General features: G+C 43.8%; 1 protein-coding gene across 2 annotated transcripts in view; it reads left to right on the top strand.

The window, feature by feature from the left end:
• MFSD1 (major facilitator superfamily domain containing 1) overlaps positions 1–22038 on the top strand; it is an 84782-nt gene that overhangs the window by 6740 nt on the left and 56004 nt on the right. Inside the window, exon 1 of one of the 2 annotated variants that reach the window (XM_012447328.2) lies at positions 10725–10831. The exons of the other annotated variant lie outside the window; for it this stretch is intronic. Within the exon in view, the coding sequence (XP_012302751.1) occupies positions 10780–10831 (52 nt within the window). The 5' untranslated portion in view covers positions 10725–10779. Of the gene's footprint in view, positions 1–10724; positions 10832–22038 lie in introns of those variants that run through there. 2 annotated transcript variants of the gene reach the window in all.

Here is a 22038-nt window from a genome sequence, read left to right on the forward strand (position 1 = left end):
ACCGGCACCAGCTCTTTAGTATTTCTTAATCCTTACACGAACCGTGTAGTATTACCCACTCTGTGTAAGGCCTGCTTCCTCTTGACCTATTCTTCAGTCATTTTGTTTCTGTTTTAGAACAGAGGGGCTGGTACAACATTTTTTTTTTTTTTTTTGAGACGGAGTTTCACTCTTGTTACCCAGGCTGGAGTGCAATGGCGCAATCTCGGCTCACCGCAACCTCCGCCTCTCGGGTTCAGGCAATTCTCCTGCCTCAGCCTCCTGAGTAGCTGGGATTACAGGCACGCGCCACCATGCTCAGCTAATTTTTTGTATTTTTAGTAGAGATGGGGTTTCACCATGTTGACCAGGATGGTCTCGATCTCTTGACCTCATGATCCACCTGCCTCGGCCTCCCAAAGTGCTGGGATTACAGGCTTGAACCACCGCGCCCGGCCCACAGCATTCTTTTTAACAGTTATGCCAATTGCACCGAAGTCTTGAGAAGAAAACACTGACCCAGTCCTTTTCTGTTTAATTGCAGGCCTATAGAAGGTTCCCGTAATGCATCTCATACCTGAAGCTCTGTGCTGCTTTTCATATCATGCATCTCTGGGGCCCAGTGCTACCTGTGACCACTTCTGCTTTGGGGTCCCAGAGCTCCTTGCCAAAGCTCAGCCCTGTGGCCCGCACTCACCTCTTTTCCTGATGGCCTTAGCCTCCTGTTTGGGACTGTACACTCAGACCATGCTGTTAGGACTGACGGATTTTTAGTCCCCCAAGTAACAGTGAGCGCTGAATTGACAAGTGGACATGTCCAGAGAAGGGGGCCAAGGCAGAGCAAGCTCTCTGCTTCTCCAGTATCCCTTCTCCATTTCTTCCTTACTGTGATGGTCTGAGTTTTTGCATTCCTCCCAAATTAACAGGCTTAAGTCCTAACACTCAAGGTGATGGATTAGGAGGTAGGGACTTTGAAAGGTGATTAGTGCCCGTATGAAAGAGGCCCGAGAGTGACACCTCATCTTTTCCATCATGTGAGGTCACAGCAAAAAGGCACTGTGACTCCTCACCAGAACCTGAATCTGCTGCCACCTTTATCTTGGACTTCCAGGCTCCAGAACTGTGAGCGATACATTTCTGTCATATAAGCCACCCAAGTCCATGGTATTCTGTTATGGCAGCGCAGATGGACTAAGACACTTACTGAGCAGACCTAAGGGTCGTGTAGGGTGGTGATGTGCGCACCTAAACACTGGGCCAGTGCTACTGGAGCTAGGGGCAGTGGTGTGACCTGATACTGGCTCATGACATACGAGAGTTCTGTGTGGAGGTTCTGAGCAAACCTTTAAAAGGAGGTCTGGCTCAGCTGGGTGCTCTTATTGCCCTCTGCCCTTCACCCTTTCCCCTTCTTCCTTCCTGGAAGGCAGGTGCTAGGCTTGGAGGTGCAGCAGCCGCTGTGCTACGATGCAGGCTCCACGCTGAGCAGGTTGGAGCAGGAGCCTGCCTCTCCAGTGGCAACCCCAGTAGCTGCTGAACGAACTACAGACTTCCTCTCACGTGAGGGGAAAAAACCCTACTAGACTCTGCCTGTGTTTGTCAGATTTTCTTGCTGCCTCCGTCAGCACAAAGTCTGAGAAAGAAGAGAAGTGACTGGGAAGTGACATGTGAGTGTCCCACCACTGATGACAGTAATGAGAATCAGCAGAACAGCAGCCATGTGAGCAAACATTTCCTGAGCACTGACTCCAGGTCAGGCATAATGCCAGGCTCTTGACATGGCATTTTGCAGGTGAGGCATCTAACATTTAGAGGGTTTTAGTAACATGCCCATCACAGCCAGGAAGGGTAAAGCTGGGATTCACACCCAGGCCAGTCCAGCCTCCCTGGCCGTCATCAGGACTCTTGATCTCTCTAACTTGGTCCCCAGACCTCTGACTTTGGTGTCTAGAGTCAGGCCTTAGGCACCTGTCCACTTTTAAGGCCCTGGCTCTCATGGCTTGTATCCCCACCAACCTCCCCCGTCCCTTCCCTGCAAACACAGCTGCCCCTCCAGAGTTGGGCTGGGGTTGGAGCCCTCTCTTCCCCTGCTGTGCCCACCCTCTCCTGTCTGGTGACTCCTGCAGGACAGGGCTTCTCCACCTACTATTCCCTGTGTTCTCCTCCTTTGTGTTCCTTATCAGAATAAGAACAGGCATGTCCTCTTCTTAGAGTTTGGATTTTTCAGAGTTGCAGATGCATCTGCTCTTCACACTGTATCTGTATCATTTTGATTGGTGTCAGTTTCTAGAACACCTTAGGCACTGGAAACAAGTACCAGAGGAAAACAACAAATAGAAAAATCTGTGCGTTATTATATACTGGCTATTACTAAATTCTAAACAACATTATAAAGAAAAATGGGTACCGTATTGATAAATGATAGAACCTTGGAGTTGAAAAGAATCTTGGGGCACCATTCAGCCTCACCCTTTCCCCTGAGGCTGAAAACCCAAAAGGTGAGCTGGGCGGGTAGGGGATCAGAGGGTTTACAAGGGAACTGAGGCCTGAGCATTCTGTACAGAAAGAATAAATCCTGCATCTTCCACGCACGTGTTCAAGAACTTTCAAATGTATCAAGACACTGTTGTGATTGATAGAATATGGATTCCTTTAAAAGCATCCCTGAATGTAGAGGTTTTGACCATGATGCATTTTCTGGTGTATGTGTGTGTTTAAGGGGGTCTTCATATCCAGGGAGTGATGAGCTCCTTCTCAGGCAGACCTGCCGCGTGCTGCTCACTCATCCACGAAAACTCCTTGGGAGCCTCAGAGCTAGCCTTATCTTGCATCCAGCTCTGCCTCTGGGTCACTTCTGCCGTTGCCATGGTCCTGTGTAGTGTGACTGAGAATAAGCCCCTCCATCCTTTGGAAATCAGAGTCTGTGTCCTGGTCCACATGTGTCCTGGCACCTCATTCTCATCTTGACCTAGGGTGACAGCTTGTCCTGGTGTGCCAGAGAGTATCCTAGATTTAAAACTAAAAGTTATGGGTCTGGAAACTGAACTGGAAAGTTCAGTCCCAGGAAAACTGGAATGGTCGGTCACCACTGTCTACTCTCTTCAGGCTGAACAATGCCATTTCCTAAAATGTTTACAGCACACAAGGTGTCTACATCCCGCCATCCTGGTGGCTCACACTCCAGTTCAACAATGTCACTCTGACACGCTGCATCTTGAGCTGAAGGAGATCCTCTGTGTTGAGGTTGTGGGTCTGTCCATCAAGGCGTTCAACTTTTAACCAACTGTTCCACAACACTGGCTTTTAATGCATGTGTGACCGATTAAAGCCACAGGCTGTTCTCCATAAACTTCTATCAGGTCACGTTACCCACCTCCACCCTGTACTTGGCAGTCTTTTGATCTAATGGCAGTTTATTTTAAATTTAGTTTAACTTATTGGCTTGGGACTAGCCAATGTCCCTTTTCAGGTGATGTTAGAAGTGAGTCCGTGGCCCATCTTATTGGTGGTCTCGCCCAGGTGTGTGGCTTCTGCACATTTGGTAAACACACCTTCTGTGGCCTCATCCAAATTGTCGATACAAATGTTTGGCGCAGACCCCTGGGGCACATCACCTGAGACATCCATTGAGATTCACATCAAGCTGTCTGTTAATAATCTATATTTCCTTGTTCAGCTACCAGGGAATAGATCTAATTGTATTTTGTCCCTTAGGGGTGACCCCAGAGGCTTCAGGCACATGCTGATGAAAAATCAAAATCTGTTAGTGGCTGAAGCATATTCCAGAAAGGCTAGGATGCCACCAAGTCAACACCACTCTGAATAAGCATAGGTAATTGAGACATTGACCCTATAATTATGTGGGTGGTTTACTCCCAGCAAAGGTCTAATCCTCAATTGGTTCCTCTTTGCCACTCATAGGTCTCTGAGTCACTTCCTTTCACCAGCCATCTTTAGTAAACTCCTGGGGAGTTACAATCAATTTGCTGAATATTTCAAGATTTTATTCCATCACGTGAAGAAATAGAGTAGTGGGATGTACCTTCAAGTATAACCTCCTAGAATTTGTGTTTTAACTTTTTTGTCCCTGTACCTGTGAACTTTTTAAAAAATTGAGTTAATACCTACAGGTAAATGCCCAGATCCTAAGTATTCAGTTCTTTGTATAATCCTTGCCCCCAGCACCCCAGTCAAGATACGGATCCCACCTGTCACCCTAGAAATGCTTCGGTACTTCCTTCCAGTCGGTTTCCCCCTCACCCTTCATATGGCCTAAGACTCTACCAATCTGAGTGGTTTTAGATACCATGCAAATATAACCAAAGGTGATTAGAAAGAAATGCCTATAAAAATAAGATAAGACCTATATACATGTTTTGAAAGTAACTACAGTTTAGCATTTTCCATCTCCGTTTATGGCACAGGTAACCAAGTGTTTACTACATTGTTTTCTCGTATTTTCTATTGCATTGTTTTCTTTGAATAGTTCATTGTCATACCAATTAAAATGTTTATTCTGTGTTGCAACTTGTAGTATCTTAAAATAACATATATGTAAAATTGAACTTAAAAGCGGGGGATAATCTGCTGGAACGTAAGAGTCTGTAGGTATACAACAACCAGTGTCATCATTCCTGGCTGAAGAACTGTCTCATGGGGCCTGCAGCCAGCAGAGGTGCGCACAGGTGCAGGGGTGGATACTGCCTGGCCTCCATCTGGTGGTTTGTGTTGGCTGCTGTTTGTGGAGACCTGCATTTGTAAGAGCTTCCCTAACTGCTGTGGCTGACACGCCTGCAAGCATCTGTGGAATGTAATTAGTGCAGCCCAGCCTTGCAAATAGTAAATTCTTGTTGCAGGAGATGAACTGGACTGACCCATTCATAATACATGGATAGAAGATATCTACCTATATTTTTGTACTTTGCAAAGAGTGTTCAGTGTTCATTAATATGATGGTGACCTTAGAAAAATTCTGGGAAGTTCTCTAAGTCTGATAGCAAATTATGTTTTAGCTATCCTGTCTTAAGTTCAGCTTTAGTGTTTGTGATGATTAATTTTATGTGTCAACTTGACGGAGCTAAGGGATGCTCAGCTCACTCGTAAAATAGTACTTCTGGGTGTGCCTGTGACGGTGTTTCTGAGAGAAATTAGCATTCGAGTTGGTGGACTGAGTGAAGAAGAGTGCCCTCAACAATGCGGGTGGGCATCATCCTATCTATTGGGGGCCCAAATAAAACAGACAGAGGAAGGGCAAATTTGCTCTCTGCTTGAGCTGGGACATCCACCTTCTGCCGTCAAACACCAGCTCTCCTGGTTCTTAGGCAACTTGGACTGGAAGAAACCACACTGGGTTGTCTGGATTTCTAGCTTGCAGACAGCCGATCTGGAGACTTCTCAGCCTCTGTAATCCATGAGCCAATCCCTCATAATACATCTCGTTCTATATATCTCTATATATCCTCTTAGCCTGTTTCTCTGGAGAACCTTAACCAATACGGCATTTTGCCTAACTATGGTAAGATGCTACTTAGATCCCTGCATCGCAATGAAGAAATAGTAGTAGTAACAGCAGTAATAAAAACCGCCATGACAATAATAGCAACCACTTACTACTGCTCACCATGCCGGCAGCTGTGCTGAGCAGCTTGTGTAGATCATCACAATTAATTCCCACAGCAGTACCATTTATAGATCAAGTAATTGAAGTAAAACAGGTGAAGTAACTTTCCTAAAAGGATAAACCACATTAAAAGCAGAATTTGTATGAGGTGTACCTTTCAGTGTCCCGGGAGAAAATGGCTAGTGTATTTAAATGGAGAGGTTGGAGCCAAGTATGATAAATAATGGAGTTTTCACATGTATGAGGAACTGCACCTAGACGTGTTCCTGAGTCTGTCTGTCTGGACCATTCTGTGCTATGATGTCCTTCTCATATCTCTAGCTCTCATAATAAGTCATATTATCTTGAAGAGTGAGTCTCTGGCTCCCCTGCTCCTCCTCCTCCTTTCTCTTTCTTCTTCAATTTTTTTCTTAGCTGTTCTTTTCTGTTTATTCCTTGCATTAATTTGAAGATGTACTTGAAGAGTTCTATGAAAAAAAAATCTTGATGGGGTGCGTTGGCTCACACCTGTCATGCCAGCACTTTGGGAGGCTGAGGCTGGCAGATCACTTGAGGCCAGGACTTTGAGACCAGCTTGGGCAACGTCAGTACTACCCTATCTCTACAAAAACGAAAAAGAAAATTAGCCAGGCATGGTGGCTTGTGCCTGTAGTCCCAGCTGCTTGGGAGGCTGAAATGGGAGGATTGCTTAAGCCTGAGGAGGTTGAGTCTGCAGTGAGCTGTGATTGCACTACTGGATGCCAGCTTCAGGGTCTAAAAAAATATATATATATAAAATTTTGTTTTGTTTTTTTTTGAGGCAAGGGTTCACTCTGTCACACAGGCTGGAGTGCAGTGACACGATCACAGCTCACTGTAGACTTGACCTCCCAGGCTCAAGCAATCCTCCCACCTCAGCCTCCCAAGTAGCTCGGACTACAGGCATGAGCCACCACACTCAGCTAATTTTTTATTTTTTGTAGAGTTGGGAGTCTCAACTATATTGCTCAGGCTGATCTCAAACTTCTGGGCTAAACCAGTCCTCCCACCTTGGCTTTCGAAAGTGCTGGGATTACAGGCATGAGCCTCTGCACCTGGCCAAACTATCATCTTACTTATAATAGTTTTTAAAACTCTCTTGGATTTTCTATACTAAGGTAGTAAAAATTCTAAGAAGGCCCCCAAGATTTTCACCTCTTGTGCATACCCCATATAATCCCCTTCCCTTGCGTGTGGGTAGAACCTGTGAATATGATGGGACAGTCACTCCCATTATTATGTTGTGCCATTTAAGACAGTTCTAGGTGACCAAAGGGAGATTCTCCTGGTGGCTTTGAATATAAGTAAGCTGTCACAGTGTAGGCCAAGTGACAAGGGACTGCAGGTGGCTTCCAGGGGCTGAGAGCACACCCCAGGCAACAACCATCAGAAAATGGAAGCCTCAGTCCTACGATCCCAGGAAACTGAATTCTGCCAACCACATGAGTTTGGAAGAGGATCGTAAGCTCCAGCTGAGAGCAGAAGTAGGGCCCCACCTTGATTTCAGCCTGCTGACACCCTGAGTAGAGATACAGACTTCTGACCTACAGAACTGTACCATAATAAATATGGGGTTTTAAACTGCCAAGTTTGTGATTATTTGTTACCCAGCAACAGAAAGCATTGCAAACATTCACAGTGTTAGCAATTAATGGCAAGATTGTTTCTTCCTTTCCAAACCATATACATTTTATATTTATTTCTGGCCCTATTTTGCTGGGTAAAAGCTTAGGTTAAATAGAAGGGATGATATTGAAAATCCTTAAATTTTTCTTGATTGTAAGGTAATTCTTCTAATGTATCTTCATTAACTATGTTTTGTAACCTTTTAGAGGACATCTTCGAGAAAATCATGAGCTTTACCTTGTCTTCTTACTTTGCTAAGAGTTTATTTTCCAATTACAAATGAGCTTTAAAGTTGTTAAGTGTGTTTTCTAGAGCTATTGAAAGAATACACTTTTTTTTCCTTTTTAACATGTTGTTAGTTTCTACATTGATAGATTTTCTGAAGTTAAGCCATCATTTCATTCTGGGAATAAATCCTAAATTTAAAAATATAGTACGATGCCAGATTTAGATTGCTAATGTTTTATTTAAGATCTTTGTTTTCTTCAAAGGATTGGTAAAACAATTGTGAAGCCGTCAAGGACTGTTGCTCTTTTTTCCTTCTTACATAGACATTATTATTTAGCCCAGTTTTAGCTTCATAGCAAAACTGAGCAAAAGGTACAGAAAGTTCCCATATTTCCTCAGCCTCTTCCACTAACAACATCCTGCACCAGAGTGATACGCTTATTACAACTGATGAGCCCACACTGGCACATCATTATCAGCCAAAGTACATCGTTTACGTTAGAGTTCACTCTTGGTGTTGTATATTCTGTACAAATGTGTAACGACATATATTCACCATTGTAGTATCATATTACTGCAATGTGAATACTACACTGTATGATACTACAATGGGTTTGGACAATGTGTAAGGAAATATATTCACCATTGTAGTATCATACATAATAATTTCCCGATCACAAAAAGCCTTTGTGCTCTGTTGAGCATGTCTTCAACATCTTTCATTCCTCCCTACCAATCCCTGGCAGCCACTGATCTGGAAAAGGCATCAGATGCCTTTTTCAGGGTGTTGCATAGTTGGAATCATATAGTATGTAGTGTTTTAAGATTGGCTTCTTTCACTGAGTAATATGCATTTGTTTTCTCCATGTCTTTTCATGGCTTGGTAGCTCGTTTCTTTTTAGCACGGAACAACATTTCGTCGTCTGAATGCGCCACAATTTATTTATTCATTGACCTGCTGAAGGTCATCTTGGTTGCTTCCAAGTTTTGCCAATTATGATGAATAAAGCTGCTGTGAACGTTCATGTATGGGTTTTTGTGTGGCCATAAGTTTTCAGCTCGTTTGGGTGAATACCAAGAAGCACAATTGCTGAATCATATGGTAAGACTATTTTTAGTTTTGTAAGAAACTGCCAAACTGTCTTCTAAAGTGGTATATCATTTTGAAAGAGTGTTGTTTTTGTTGTTGATTTTTTTGTACCTTTTATTCAGCTGAATAGAATAGTCTATTTTCATTGTGGAAGCACATATTTTAGTCATTTATAATAATTATAGTGTGGATTTAATATACTTACCATGTGGGTTCACACCTGCCAGTGCAAGCCCATCTCTTATCCCATTTTCTTTTTCAAAATTTGTGATGCTCAACTGTTATTCTGTAAATCCCTCCCACCCCTTCACCCTTGAGTTGTTGATTTTTTTAAAATAATTGATTAAATTTTTAAATTATTGATTGTTTCTAATTGCTTACAGATCTTTTCAGATTTTTTATTCTTCTTGAGTTTTTAAAATATTTTCCTAGAAAATTGTGTCCTTAATCTATGGTTTTATTATAATATTGTTGTTCACAGTATTCTTTCATGAGGTTCTAAAATTCCCTTTACATTTAATTTTTATTTTTAGTATTGTTGATATGTGCCTTTTCTTATTTATTATTTACTAGGTTTGTGAAGGTTTTATTTATTTTACAAGTCTTTGTCAAGAGTCAGCATTTGGTTTCATTAATCTAGTTATCTTTGTTTTCTTATTCATTTCATTTTCTGTATTTATTAGCTCTTTCTTCTACTTTATTTTGTTTATTAGTTATATAACTTCCTTTTTTTTGAAACTGGGTCTCACTCTGTTGCTCAGGCAGGAGTACAGTGGCATGATCACGGCTTACTGCAGCCTTGACTTCCCATGCTCAACCACTCCTCCAACCTCTCAGCCTCCTGACTAGCTGGGACCACAGACACGTAGCCACCATGCCCAGCTAACTTCTGTATTTTTGGTAAAGGTGGGGTTTTGCCATGTTACCCAGTCTGGTATCAAATGATCCTCCTGCCTTGGCCTCCCAAAGTGCTGGGATTACAGGCATGAGATACTATGTCTGTCTTTTAAATCTATTTAGTTACCTTTGTTTTTTATTTCATTCTTTTCTGTCCTTACATTTGTTAGTTTTTTCCTTCTATTTTATTTCATTTATTAGTTATATAACTTCTTGAACTGACTGTTAAATCATTAGTTTTTAAATTTTTCCTTTTTTGAGTGTATCTGATTTTTTCTCTCTAGGTTCTGCATTACCTGCATTCCATATGATATGTAGGGTTTTCTTTGGTATCCATTTCTAAATACAGTATTTTGTAATTTTTAAAGTGATTTATTCTTTAAGTCATGAAATAATTAGAAAAGTATTTCTGGCTGGGTGCGGTGGCTTATGCCTCCCAGCACTTTGGGAGGCTGAGGTGTATGGATCATTTGAGGTCAAGAGTTCAAGACCAGCCTGACCAACATGGTGAAACCCATCTCTACTAAAAATACAAAAAATTAGCTGGGCATGGTGGCGCATGCCTTTAATCCCAGCTACTCAGGAGGCTGAGGCAGGAGAATTGCTTGAACCCAGGAGGCGGAGGTTGCAGTGAGTCAAGATTGTGCCACTGCACTCCAGTCTGGGCCACAAGAGCAAAACTCTGTCTCAAAAAAAAAATATGAAAAATGTTTCTTATTTTTCAAACATGTTGGTTCATTTTTTATTTGTTTTGCATTCTTAATTGTATTTTATTATGGTTTGGGAACTTAATCTGAATGATACTGAGCTTTTATTTACTGAGATTCCTTTTGATGTTCATTCAGTGATCAAGTTTTATGAATGTTCAGTTTTTTCCAAAATGCTTCAAATGTGACAAAAAAAATACATCTCTAATGTTGGGTACATGAGTCCACGGTCTCACATTTTTGAGGTCTCGCTTCCTTTACTGTGTTCTTACAATGGGAAGGCTGGTTGTCTTCGTTAGATCACAGGGCTTTGTGGGTCCCAGACTAGCTCTCAGTTTAATTTTTTGAGTAAGGATTCCTATAATCTGGGGAAAATGTAAATGTGAATACCATTCCCTTAAGTGGAATACGGTTGGGGTTTGATTTTATGTGAAAAACTTGCTCTTTTTTATCCATAGAAGCAGGCAGATTACAAAACTCCCTTGACACCCACATTGTTGATGCAAAATGTCTATTTATGTGTATAATTTTTCTATCTTCCTTTTCATAGAGAGGCTTCACAGGGAGTTCCAAAACTTGTGTTGGATTTACTAGAAATTTGAGAGGCTAATCCCTACATGAACACTTGGATGGATGATAGAGATGTACCAATTATGATCACATATACATGTATGTATGTATTTCTTATATATCCAAACAGATATATATGCAGCACTATAACTTAAATTTTCACTATAATGTGTGAGCTAGCACCTATTTCAAACACTGCTTTTGGACTTGATAGAAATACATTATATATTTTTAATTATATTTAAAAAATTCTATCCAATTGTTTGCAGTCATTAATTAGGGCATTCAGAGCTGTCTCAGCAAACTTATTCTGTACTTGAGAAAACAGGAACTGAATTGTTTATCATCAATTTGTGTGACTCTCTACAGAGACTGAGAACAGATTTGACTAGCTTTTTCCTTCTGCTTTTTTTCAAAGAATATTTTTATAATATGTGGGACAGGGACCGTTAATTTTCTCCACTGCGACATTACCACACTGTCCTGAGCCGATTGCACTTTTATTTACTCTTCCATCTTTATAGATGGAAGGCCACCAAAGGCTTTAGTAGGCCCCAATTTGGGAATATAATCACTCTGAATGAAGAAACCAAAGGAAGTAAACTGTGCTGTATTGGGGGGAATTAGGATTGGGGTGAGGTAAAGTCTTTTTTAAAAATGTACTAAAAATAAGATCTCCCTTGATTTTTGATGAAGGCAAATTATCCTAAATGCTTAAACCATTTGACTTAATTATTGGCAAGGTTATCCATTAAATTTACTTTCATCCACTATAGTTCTGAGCTCAGTTACTTTTTGACTCATTTATTTTTCTTAGGCCCAGAGAGAGGATGAGTAGGAGCTCTCCTCGAAGGAGGCCCACGGTGGTCCATTCCTTCATTCTGGCTCATCTTCCTCTAACTCAAAACGACACATTGTTTCTCTCAAGAAAAGTGATTTTTGAAACCATTATTTTTGCTATTCGACAGGCAGGATTGTTTGTTTATAGTAATCCCAACTTCAGTCATAATACTGTACACATGGTGCCCAAGAAGCTGGTGGTTCAGAAAGACAATGCTTCCAACGTCGATGGGCGTTTTCCAAGTATTTGATCTGTGCCAGGTGCTGGGCTAAGAGCTATTGGGCTCTTATTTGGTCCTCAGGTCAGTTCTGCGAGGAAGGAGCAGGTCATTTATTCTGAAATTCAGAGCTTGGCAGGGTTTGGATCCTCATTTACTGTTGCTCTGCTGGCTACGCTGCCCAGATGATATCTATTGTTATTATCCTGTACTCCTCATCCTGATCTTGACCTTTGTTGGAAATAGATGCTCAGTGCCGCAAAGAAAAATTAGCACTGAGACAAAGGATCTTTCAGCAATGCAATTTTTACTTCCTGGACTGCAGGAAGGGTACTCTCACTAGCCATTTTGCCATAAGAATACAATGAACAAAGGAAAACAGACATATTATTCCTTACGCATTTGGGGTTGTCCTTACTTCTGTGTTTGATCTCTGTTGGCTGGAGCCAGACCTCACAATCTAAACTATAACCCAGCTGGCTAACAACTTAAAACTTTTCTAAACAGGTAAAAGCAATGGAGAGCTGGGACGTGCCTAGGAGCACATCCAGCACAGATATTTTGTGTTAAAGTACAAGGACGTGGAATATACTACGTGCCTGTAAGCATGGCACGTTTAACAACTACAGAGGATAGGGCTTAACAAAGAGTTATTAGCACGCTTATTCTTTAACAAGAAAGCAAACTTTAAAAAGGAACTTTGCTACTTCCCACAACTTTGAAATGTGAACCAGTGTGATTGCCTGAGAGAATCATTCTTTAATGCATAAAAATAATTTATAAAAGTACTCTTTCTTAAAAACATTCCTTGAATGCCATTCTAGAAACATTTTATTTTTTTCTTTTTGAGATGGAGCCTCGCTCTGTTGGCCAGGCTGGAGTGCAATGGCACAATCTTGGCTCACTGCAACCTCTGTTTCCCAAGTTCAAGTGATTTTCCTGCCCCAGCCTCCCAAGTAGCTGGGATTACAGGTGTGCGCCACCATGCCTGGCTAATTTTTGTATTTTTAGTAGAGACAGGGTTTCACCATGTTGGTCAGGCTGGTCTTGAATTCTTGACCTCATGATCTGCCCATCTTGGCCTCCCAAAGTGCTGGGATTACAGGCATGAGCCACTGTGCCCAGCCTCTGGGAACATATTCTTCTCATCATTGGCACTGTGGGCTGGGGATGGTGGCTCATGCCTGTAATCCTAACATTTTGGGAGGCAGAGGCAGGAGGATTGCTTGATACCAGGAGTTTGAGACCAGCCTGGCCAACATAGCGAGACCCTGTCTCTATTCAAGTATTTAAAAATTAAAAGAAATTTGGCAGCACGTTAGGAAGGACAGGACCCGCTTAGATAATCTTATGACTGTGCGACAGGATAGAGAAGGAAAGAAGGTGAGTTGTAAGCTATAAAGGAAGATTGATATATGGGATAAATTAATGAATGACCCGAACTGTACTTTCTGTTTCACAAAATGCTATGTAATAGAGAGAATATGAGCTTTGTGATTAGACCAGGTTTGAAATAGCATCCCGCTCCTTGCTGATGGTGTCCTGGACATGTCATATAAGCTCTCTCAGCCTCAGTTTCCCTGAGGAAAGAAAGCAGAAAAAAAAATGTTATGGTCAATGAAGTGTCATTCTATCAGAAAAGTAGGTTACAACAACATGGTCTGTTAATCAGAGCATTATTGAGAATGCAAGTCCTCAAAGACACACCTTTACTCTAGCACCACAAAGGATGCAGGAGAGTAGTGGGAATGCTTGGCTGTTCCTCACTCTCTTGTGCACCCCTTCTGCTTAGAATTTTGTCTCTATAAGGAGCCAGGACCCCTTTCAGGGAAGCTGCTTTTCCGTCTTAGAGAAAACCTGAGGATTGATCTGGAGCAAAATAATGATTTCAAGTGGTTGAGGAGCCGTGACAAAAGGACATAGGCATTGACCTGGAGAGCTCCTGCCTGCCTTTGGCAATGTGAACGTGGCCCCGAAAATGATAATTCTAGTTCGTTGAGTTGGATTTGTAAAAAGTTCATAATATTTAAAACAAAAAAGGTAAAATAAAGTTAAATAAAAAAGGAAGTCATAATAAGAGTGTGGATGCACTGCTGTGTTTAGTTTTGGGTTGATTTTGGTAAGTAGGAGAAGAATAATCCACGTGGGAATTTTCCTTCTTCTGTTGGGCTATGTCTCCTTGCAAACATTGGGTGTGGATGCATACTTGTTTCTACGTGAGGAGAGGAGGGCTCAGCTTGTCTGGCTCTGGCAATGTGGGGTGGGCTCCGTATGTTGGTAGGAGGGTAGGCTTTGGGCTTCCTGCAAGGCAGTGGTGACGCCGGCTGGCCCCCTTGCCTTGTTTCACACTCCTGCTTCAGATCTCAGCTTAAAGGTCTGTTTCTCAGTAAGCTTCCCACCCAGACTAGGTTACCCCTCTCAGAACCTTTCCCTTCAGTATTTAACACAATATGCAGTTGTGCAGTTATATGTATGATTATTTGATTAACTTCTTCCTTGCCCACTGAGCTGTGATCTCCGAAAGGGCAAGGCCCATGTCTGTTTTGCTTATTATGTTATTTTCTAATACCTGGCACAGGTACATCACAGGCTTTCAATAAACACTCGACACATGAATAACTGGCGTAGTGCTATACCATCCTTTATAAATGTAACATTTGGGTTCATTCCCACCACTCCTGTACAGGGTGTAATTAACATGCAAATTTCTACCCCTAATACAGTAAATGTTTACTCTTCAATTTTATTCTCTACAACTTAACAGTAGTTTGATTACTTTAACTTTTGCATCTCTGTCCTCCAAAAAAAGAAAATTATCATAGACTCATGGCACTAAAGGGGACCCTGTTATCTCAGCTGGAGAATTTACATATTAGACTAACATTAAGCTATCCAGTCAAGATACCAGCTTCCTAAGTTTTGGCAGGGCAAGGAGATGGGGAAGGGCGAGTGCCCCCAGTCAGGGGGCAGCATGTGCAGAGCTCTGCGGTGGGAAAATGCCCATCTGGAATGCTTGAGGAGCTCATAGAAGGCCAGAGTGGCAGGAGCAGGATGGGGAAGGTGAAGTGAAGTGAGCAGGTGGGCGGAAGTGAGATATCCCTCTGATGGGAATGCTCCCCTGCCCCCAGTCATATGTTGAAACCTAATCCCCAATGCAATTATTAAGAGATGCTCACATGAATGGAATTATGCCTTATAAAAGGCACCAAGAGAGCTAATTTTTTCTCTTCTGCCATGTGAGCTTACAGTGAAAAGACTACTGCGTATGGGGAAGTGGCCCTCACCAGACACCAAATCGGCCAGTGCCTTGATCTTGGACTTCTCAGCTTCCAGAACTGTGCGCAATAATTTTTTTTTTGTAGTTATCCAGTCTGAGATATTTTGTTACTGCAGCTCAAGTGGACTAAGACAAATACCAAGTTCCAAAGACCGTATTAGGATTTGGCCTTTGTTCTGAGAGTGATGTGAGGCCATTCAAATGTTCAGGCAGAAGTGTGATGTGTTCAGACTGTGTCTTCAAAGGCTCATGGACTGCCCTGCTGTCAAATGTGGATGGGCAGGGTGGATGCAGGAATTTCAGTGAGGAGGGTGTGACTGCAACACATGGCAGTCAGGATGGGTCTCCTCCTCCCCCATGCTGTCCACCACTTTAGAGGACATCAGGTTACGTGATATTTGTAAAAATGACCTTTCTCAGCAATCAGGTGCACTGGACCCATGGTGGGGCTTTGAGGGACCTCTAAGGTTTCAAAAGTACCCCAGGAGGGTTCAATATTTTAATGATTACTGACTCAAGGGGAATAAGGCCTCCTGAATTGCAATGACCATATCCTGCTACACCCCTCATGCTTTTTGGCAGCGTCCCTTTTGAGTTTTCTCTAACCCTAACTCTGCTTTGCCTGAGAACATTATCCTCCAGAGCCCAAGGGAGCATGGCCTTAGGCTGTATCTTGAGCAATCTTAATACTTTATAAAATTCAATTCCATTTCCTCCTACTGACCTGCAGAACTTTTACTTGCATCATTTATTAATTATGAAATTTAGGAAGATACCCAGGTAAACAGATATGCTGTCTTTCAAAACCTCAATAGTGAGAAGTTAAGTAATTTTTCTCTGGTGGAATTACTAGTGGAGCGATTTTTTTTTGTAGTGTTAATTTTCCATCACAAATAGTAGGTCACTCACCAACCTTCTGGAAATTCAAACTAGTTTTAAGGAATTGGAGTAAGATTTAGGACTACATGTATCACTACATCTTAGATTCAGCAATTAAAACAGTTTATTTCAGGATACATTGTATAAGACAGTACTTTGTTCTTCTCTAATGAAAGAGAGATTCTTTATGAAAAGATATCAGATTCATTCTTCTGCCCTCTTGGAGCCTGTGGAAGCCTGCAAGAATAGGGCTCCTGAAATGGCAAACATGTCTGGAAGGCTGTGCTCTGAGGCCACTTTTGCTGGCTCTCAGTGGCATCTCTGGAACCAGAGGGAGCACACAACTGTTGTTGAAATTGAAGGTGTTTTATATCCAAGATGAAACTGAATTTTATGTGGGATGCACTTATGTGTGCAAAGAACAACACAGTGATCCCTGGCAGCAAATAAAACAAAACCAGAGTCATCTGGGGAAAGGTAACTTGTGCCTAAGGAAAGAGCAGCATGGTTTGTGCCAAGTTCCAAAGCCACCCTCCTGCTAAGGCCACTGGGCACAGAATCCATGTGATGCTGCACCACTGGAGGATTTAAATTCATTGAAAAGTAAACAAATAAAATTTTAGGCTTGTTCATTTGAAAAAAAAACAGGAGGTATCTAATTTCCATGTGCTGGCAGGGCCAAGCAGTGAAACGTGGGGCTGAAGGCAGCACGTTAGGGCCCCTCCTGAGACTTGCCCTTGGCAGCACATAGGCAGCCTGTCTCCAAGGTCCTTCCACTTGCTGGCTGCTCCTCTGTCCCAGGGGGTCATTGATGGATGTTTTTTTAAATTAAATTTTATTTTTTTGAGACAGGGTCTCGCTCTGTAGCCCAGGTTGGAGTGCAGTGGCGCGATGAGGGTTAGTATGGGATGAACTGCTGGGGAGAGGGCTGGGCAACAGGACTCGACTGAGGGATCTCAAGTGTCCTTAGCAGGAATATAGGCTCCAGCGGACATCTGTTGTGCACCTCAACACGAAGCAAGGACCAACTCTTAACTCTCCGAGGGGAATTTTCAGGAGTGATAGGGAAGATGTTTTGAGGACATCCTGAAACCACACATAGGTGCCTCTATTAACCAAGTGGAGAGAGGCCCTTGATTATAGAGCTGGGGGAACTTGGATGCCTCTGGTACACGAAGAACCCTGCAGTGGGGGCTTAACTTTCGTCCTTGGGAAGGTCCCCACCTGCCTTCTCGATTGTGAGGGATTCTCAGTTGGTGGCCTGCCTGTAAGCCGCTCCTCCATTGTGCTCTGTTACGAGGGAGGGATGTATTGATGGAGACTGAGTGGAAATGTTGTTGAAAACTTAAATGCTGGAAATTCAAGCTAGTTTTAAGGAATTGGACTAAGATTTAGGACTATCGTTCTTTGTTGGAAATCATTCTTTGTTTTACCAGTCAACTTTCCCTCCTATTCTTCATGGTGGTTACCATGATATTCATTCTGTACCAACCTCCCAACCTAATCCCTCCATTGTCACTTTAAGCAACCACTTGTTCCTTCTACCTTTCAGAAAAAATAAAAACCTCTTCCTGCCACCAGACTTAACGAACTGACCAGCTCCACCCCATTCTCCTCTTTTCGTTGTGATGGAGGGAGTGTCCCTCTCCCTCCCCATGGCCAGTCCCTGCACCGACACTGTGTTCTTTCTCCTCTAGCTTCTCCCTTTCTGTAATCTTCTCTTTCTCTGTTTCTCCTGCCTCTTTCATTTTATCATTTTAAGCATGCTTAAGTGTTGCCCATCTTCAACCAACAAACTAAGCAACAAGCCAACCACTTCTGATATGGAAAACCGGGCATTCTTATTCCTCTAGTAGCATGCAAATTGGTACAACCTTTTGGAAAGCAAATTGGCAACACCTAACAGAATTTAAATGCCCATGCCCTTTGATCCTGCAACTCCACCTCTATGAACGTATTTAGAAGTGTGTTTGCACACACCGTGACATGACTGAGAACGTGCATTGTGGCATGTAACAAACAGCACAAATACCCATTAATATGGGTTTGGATTGCCATGTAGCTATTAAAAGAATGTAGTTGAGCTGGATATTATCTGTGTGTATTATTCAGTGTTCTTCAGAGGAACAGAACTGATAAAAGATTCTCTCTTTCTCTCTGACACACACACCCCTATCTAAATTATAAACCCTCCACTGTGACTGGAGGCCCATTAGCAGAGGAAAGATCATCTCTCCCAGCTGTGTCAGGAGAAAACCAGATGACTTCCAATGTCCTGTGAGTCTAACTTTTTATATCATTAATATAACATTGTCAATAAAGGTTTAAAGCTTAATCTAGAAAAGAAGCATAGAATGGGCTTTATCATTGAGGAGGCCCTGGTAGTACTGTCCCCCAGATGACTTGAATCTTTCCGGGTTCCCAGCAACAAGTCACTGACCTGCCTAAGGAATTTCCATGGCTCACTTCCTCTAGAACCCTGGAAGGGGGGACCCCAGATCAGCTGGCAGGAGATTCATCTCCACTAAGAGGCTTCCTTACCACAAAAGCCTCCAGTTACATCCTTGGTTAGGTTTTACCACCTGCTCTCAATCTCAAAGTCTATAGCAAAAGGGAGAGCTACAGGGGCTCCCTCTCCAGAGCACAAGACAGGCTGCGTCCAGGGGTGCCTGGTTTAAGCGTATTTTTCTTGGGCGATGAGTGGCTTGGGAAGGACATGCTTTATCTTGCTGCCATCCTCTGCTAATTTAAGCTGCACCATGCTTGTGGTGTTTGCATCAGCCCTTTATTTTGACAATGCAAATAACTCTAGGGCAACCCTGTCCAACGGACCTATCTGTGGTGATGGAAATGTTCCATAATATCTGTGCTGCCAAATACGGTCATCACTAACTCTATGAGTCTATCAAGCCTGGGAAAGGTGGCAAGTATGACTGAGGAAGTGAATTTTGAATGAAATTAAACTTAAATTCATTTAAATTTAAGGAAGCACAAGCAGCTAGTGGCTGCTGTATTGGGCAGTGTGGCTCTAGGCCCTTGAACAGAATTGGTGTGGTCTTGATTAAGCTCTAGTCTTGAAATGTTAAACTGATCTTCTTAAAATATGCTTTGCTTCTTCAGCTGGAGAGCTAGTATAAACTATCTGTATTACCTTTAAACCAACCAATTAACCCATCAACTAACCAGTCAACACCCCCTGCCCACCTACTGACTTTCGTGGCTTTCACAGCTGTCTCTATGCTGATGCCTTCCAAATCCCAGATTCTTTGCTAAGCTCCAGACCCAAATGCACAACCATCTAATGGACGTCTGTCTATACCTGGATTTCCTACAGGTAACTCAGATTCAACCAGTTCAAACAAAATCAATTGTCTTCCCACTTTCTCCAAACCTGCTTTTCTTCTACGAGCTCTAGCTCAGGAATGTCACCTCCATTCTCCCACTTGCTTGTACTGGAAACCTGCAGCTTGATCCTCACTTCCCCCTTCTCTCATCCATCACATTCATTCAGTTTCCGTGATCTATAAATTCTGCCTCCTAAATGATTCTTAAATTCTGCTGCTTCTCATCATCTCCACTGCCACTGCACTGGTTCAAATCACTACTTGATATTTCTTTTCTCTTTTTTTTTTTTTTTTGAGATGAGATCTTGCTCTGTTGCCAGGCTGGAGTACAGTGGCACAATCTTGACTCACTGCAACCTTTGCCTCCTGGGTTCAAGCAATTCTCCTGCCTCAGCCTCCCGAGTAGCTGGGACTACAGGCATGTGCTGCCACGCCCAGCTAATTTTTGTATTTGTAATAGAGATGGGGTTTCACCATGTTGGCCAGCATGGTCTTGATCTCTTGACCTTGTGATTTGCCTGCCTCGGCCTCTCTGGGATTACAGGCATGCACCATCACACCCGGCCACTATTTGATATTTCTAAAATGCAAATCTGATCATCTCCCTTCCTTGCTTAAACTACTTCAGTGACTCCCGATTTCTCTCAGGATAGAGCCAAACCTTCTAACATGATCCCTCTGTGGTCCTCCCCTGGCCTCCCTTACCTCCTCTGTGGTCTTCCCCTGGCCTCCCTTACCTCCTCTGTGGTCCTCCCCTGGCCTCCCTTACCTCCTCTGTGGTCCTCCCCTGGCCTCCCTTACCTCCTCTGTGGTCCTCCCCTGGCCTCCCTTACCTCCTCTGTGATCCTCCCCTGGCCTCCCTTACCTCCTCTGTGGTCCTCCCCTGGCCTCCCTTACCTCCTCTGTGGTCCTCCCCTGGCCTCCCTTACCTCCTCTGTGGTCTTCCCCGGCCTCCCTTACCTCCTCTGTGGTCTTCCCCTGGCCTCCCTTACCTCCTCTGTGGTCCTCCCCTGGCCTCCCTTACCTCCTCTGTGGTCCTCCCCTGGCCTCCCTTACCTCCTCTGTGGTCCTCCCCTGGCCTCCCTTACCTCCTCTGTGGTCCTCCCCTGGCCTCCCTTACCTCCTCTGTGGTCCTCCCCTGGCCTCCCTTACCTCCTCTGTGGTCCTCCCCTGGCCTCCCTTACCTCCTCTGTGGTCCTCCCCTGGCCTCCCTTACCTCCTCTGTCGTCTTCCCCGGCCTCCCTTACCTCCTCTGTGGTCCTCCCCTGGCCTCCCTTACCTCCTCTGTGGTCCTCCCCTGGCCTCCCTTACCTCCTCTGTGGTCCTCCCCTGGCCTCCCTTACCTCCTCTGTGGTCCTCCCCTGGCCTCCCTTACCTCCTCTGTGGTCCTCCCCTGGCCTCCCTTACCTCCTCTGTGGTCCTCCCCTGGCCTCCCTTACCTCCTCTGTGGTCCTCCCCTGGCCTCCCTTACCTCCTCTGTGGTCCTCCCCTGGCCTCCCTTACCTCCTCTGTGGTCCTCCCCTGGCCTCCCTTACCTCCTCTGTGGTCCTCCCCTGGCCTCCCTTACCTCCTCTGTGGTCCTCCCCTGGCCTCCCTTACCTCCTCTTATTTTGGCTGCTTCCTCCCCTTGCATTCTCTGTTTTAAGTTTACCCCAAATACATCACAGCAACGCTCACCTACGGGCTTTGACAGCTGCTGCTTCCCTGCTGAGAACCCTCTCCTTGCCCACCTGCTGTGGCTTAATGATTGCTACTCATCTTTTAGGTGTCAGCATTTAGACGTTACTTTCTCTGTGGTCGTCTGGGCCACATGCTGCCATCTGGGCCACATGCTCCTCTCTGTGCCCTCATAGGACCCTGCAATTTCCAGCTGCTCCACGTGACTATAGGTTCCTTGAAAGCAGAGCTTAACACTGACACATAGCTGGTACTAAGCCTCCATAACAGAATCCTTAAATGGAGCATGTCTGGGGCAGGGCTTATGGGGAACTTCTTCCTGTGACTTCTTCAGCTGCTTTCTGCCCTCGTGGAGATTTTCCTACATGTCAAATCCATGCAGAGAGCCTGCACGGTTCATGGAAAATGGCAGCTGGAGCGCTGTCCTCCTGGTGCTGATCTCAAGAAGCAGTTCATTTGGAAAGAGCAAGAAGAGAGTCCTTTCTCCCTACACTGAACATAGAGCCGCTAGGCCCAGGGCAGCCTCAAACAAAATAGGTGGAGTCTCTGTAAGTTCACAGATGGACAAATGCCTGAGAATAGAACACAAAGTAGAAATTGCCAACACTCATATTGTGGTAGGATAAGCTTCCGGCCATCAGACGCAAGGTTTTACTTTTTTATTCTTTTTGTTTTTCTTTTTGAGACAGAGTCTTACTCTGTTGCCCAGGCTGGAGTGCAGTGGCACCATCTCGGCTCACTGCAACCTCCGCCTCCTGGGTTCAAGTGAGTCTTCTGCCTCAGCCTCCTGGCACTACAGGCGCACACCACCATGCCTGGATAACTTTTGTATTTTTAGTAGAGACAGGGTTTCACCATGTTGGCCAGGCTGGTCTCAACTCCTGACCTTGTGATCTGCCCACCTTGGCCTCTCGAAGTGCTGGGATTATAGGTGTGAGCCACCGCACCTGGCCTAATTTTTATCTTTTAAAAATATTTTTTGAGGGTCTCCTGTGTGTGTCTGTTCTAGATGCATGTAGTTGGAGCTGAACTAACTCCAAAATACACACAAGCAGCCAAGTCTCCGGAAGT

Source organism: Aotus nancymaae, unplaced genomic scaffold (genome assembly GCF_030222135.1).
Source record: "Aotus nancymaae isolate 86718 unplaced genomic scaffold, 86718_ANA_hifiasm-v0.15.2.pri h1tg000019l, whole genome shotgun sequence".
NCBI lineage: Eukaryota > Metazoa > Chordata > Mammalia > Primates > Aotidae > Aotus > Aotus nancymaae.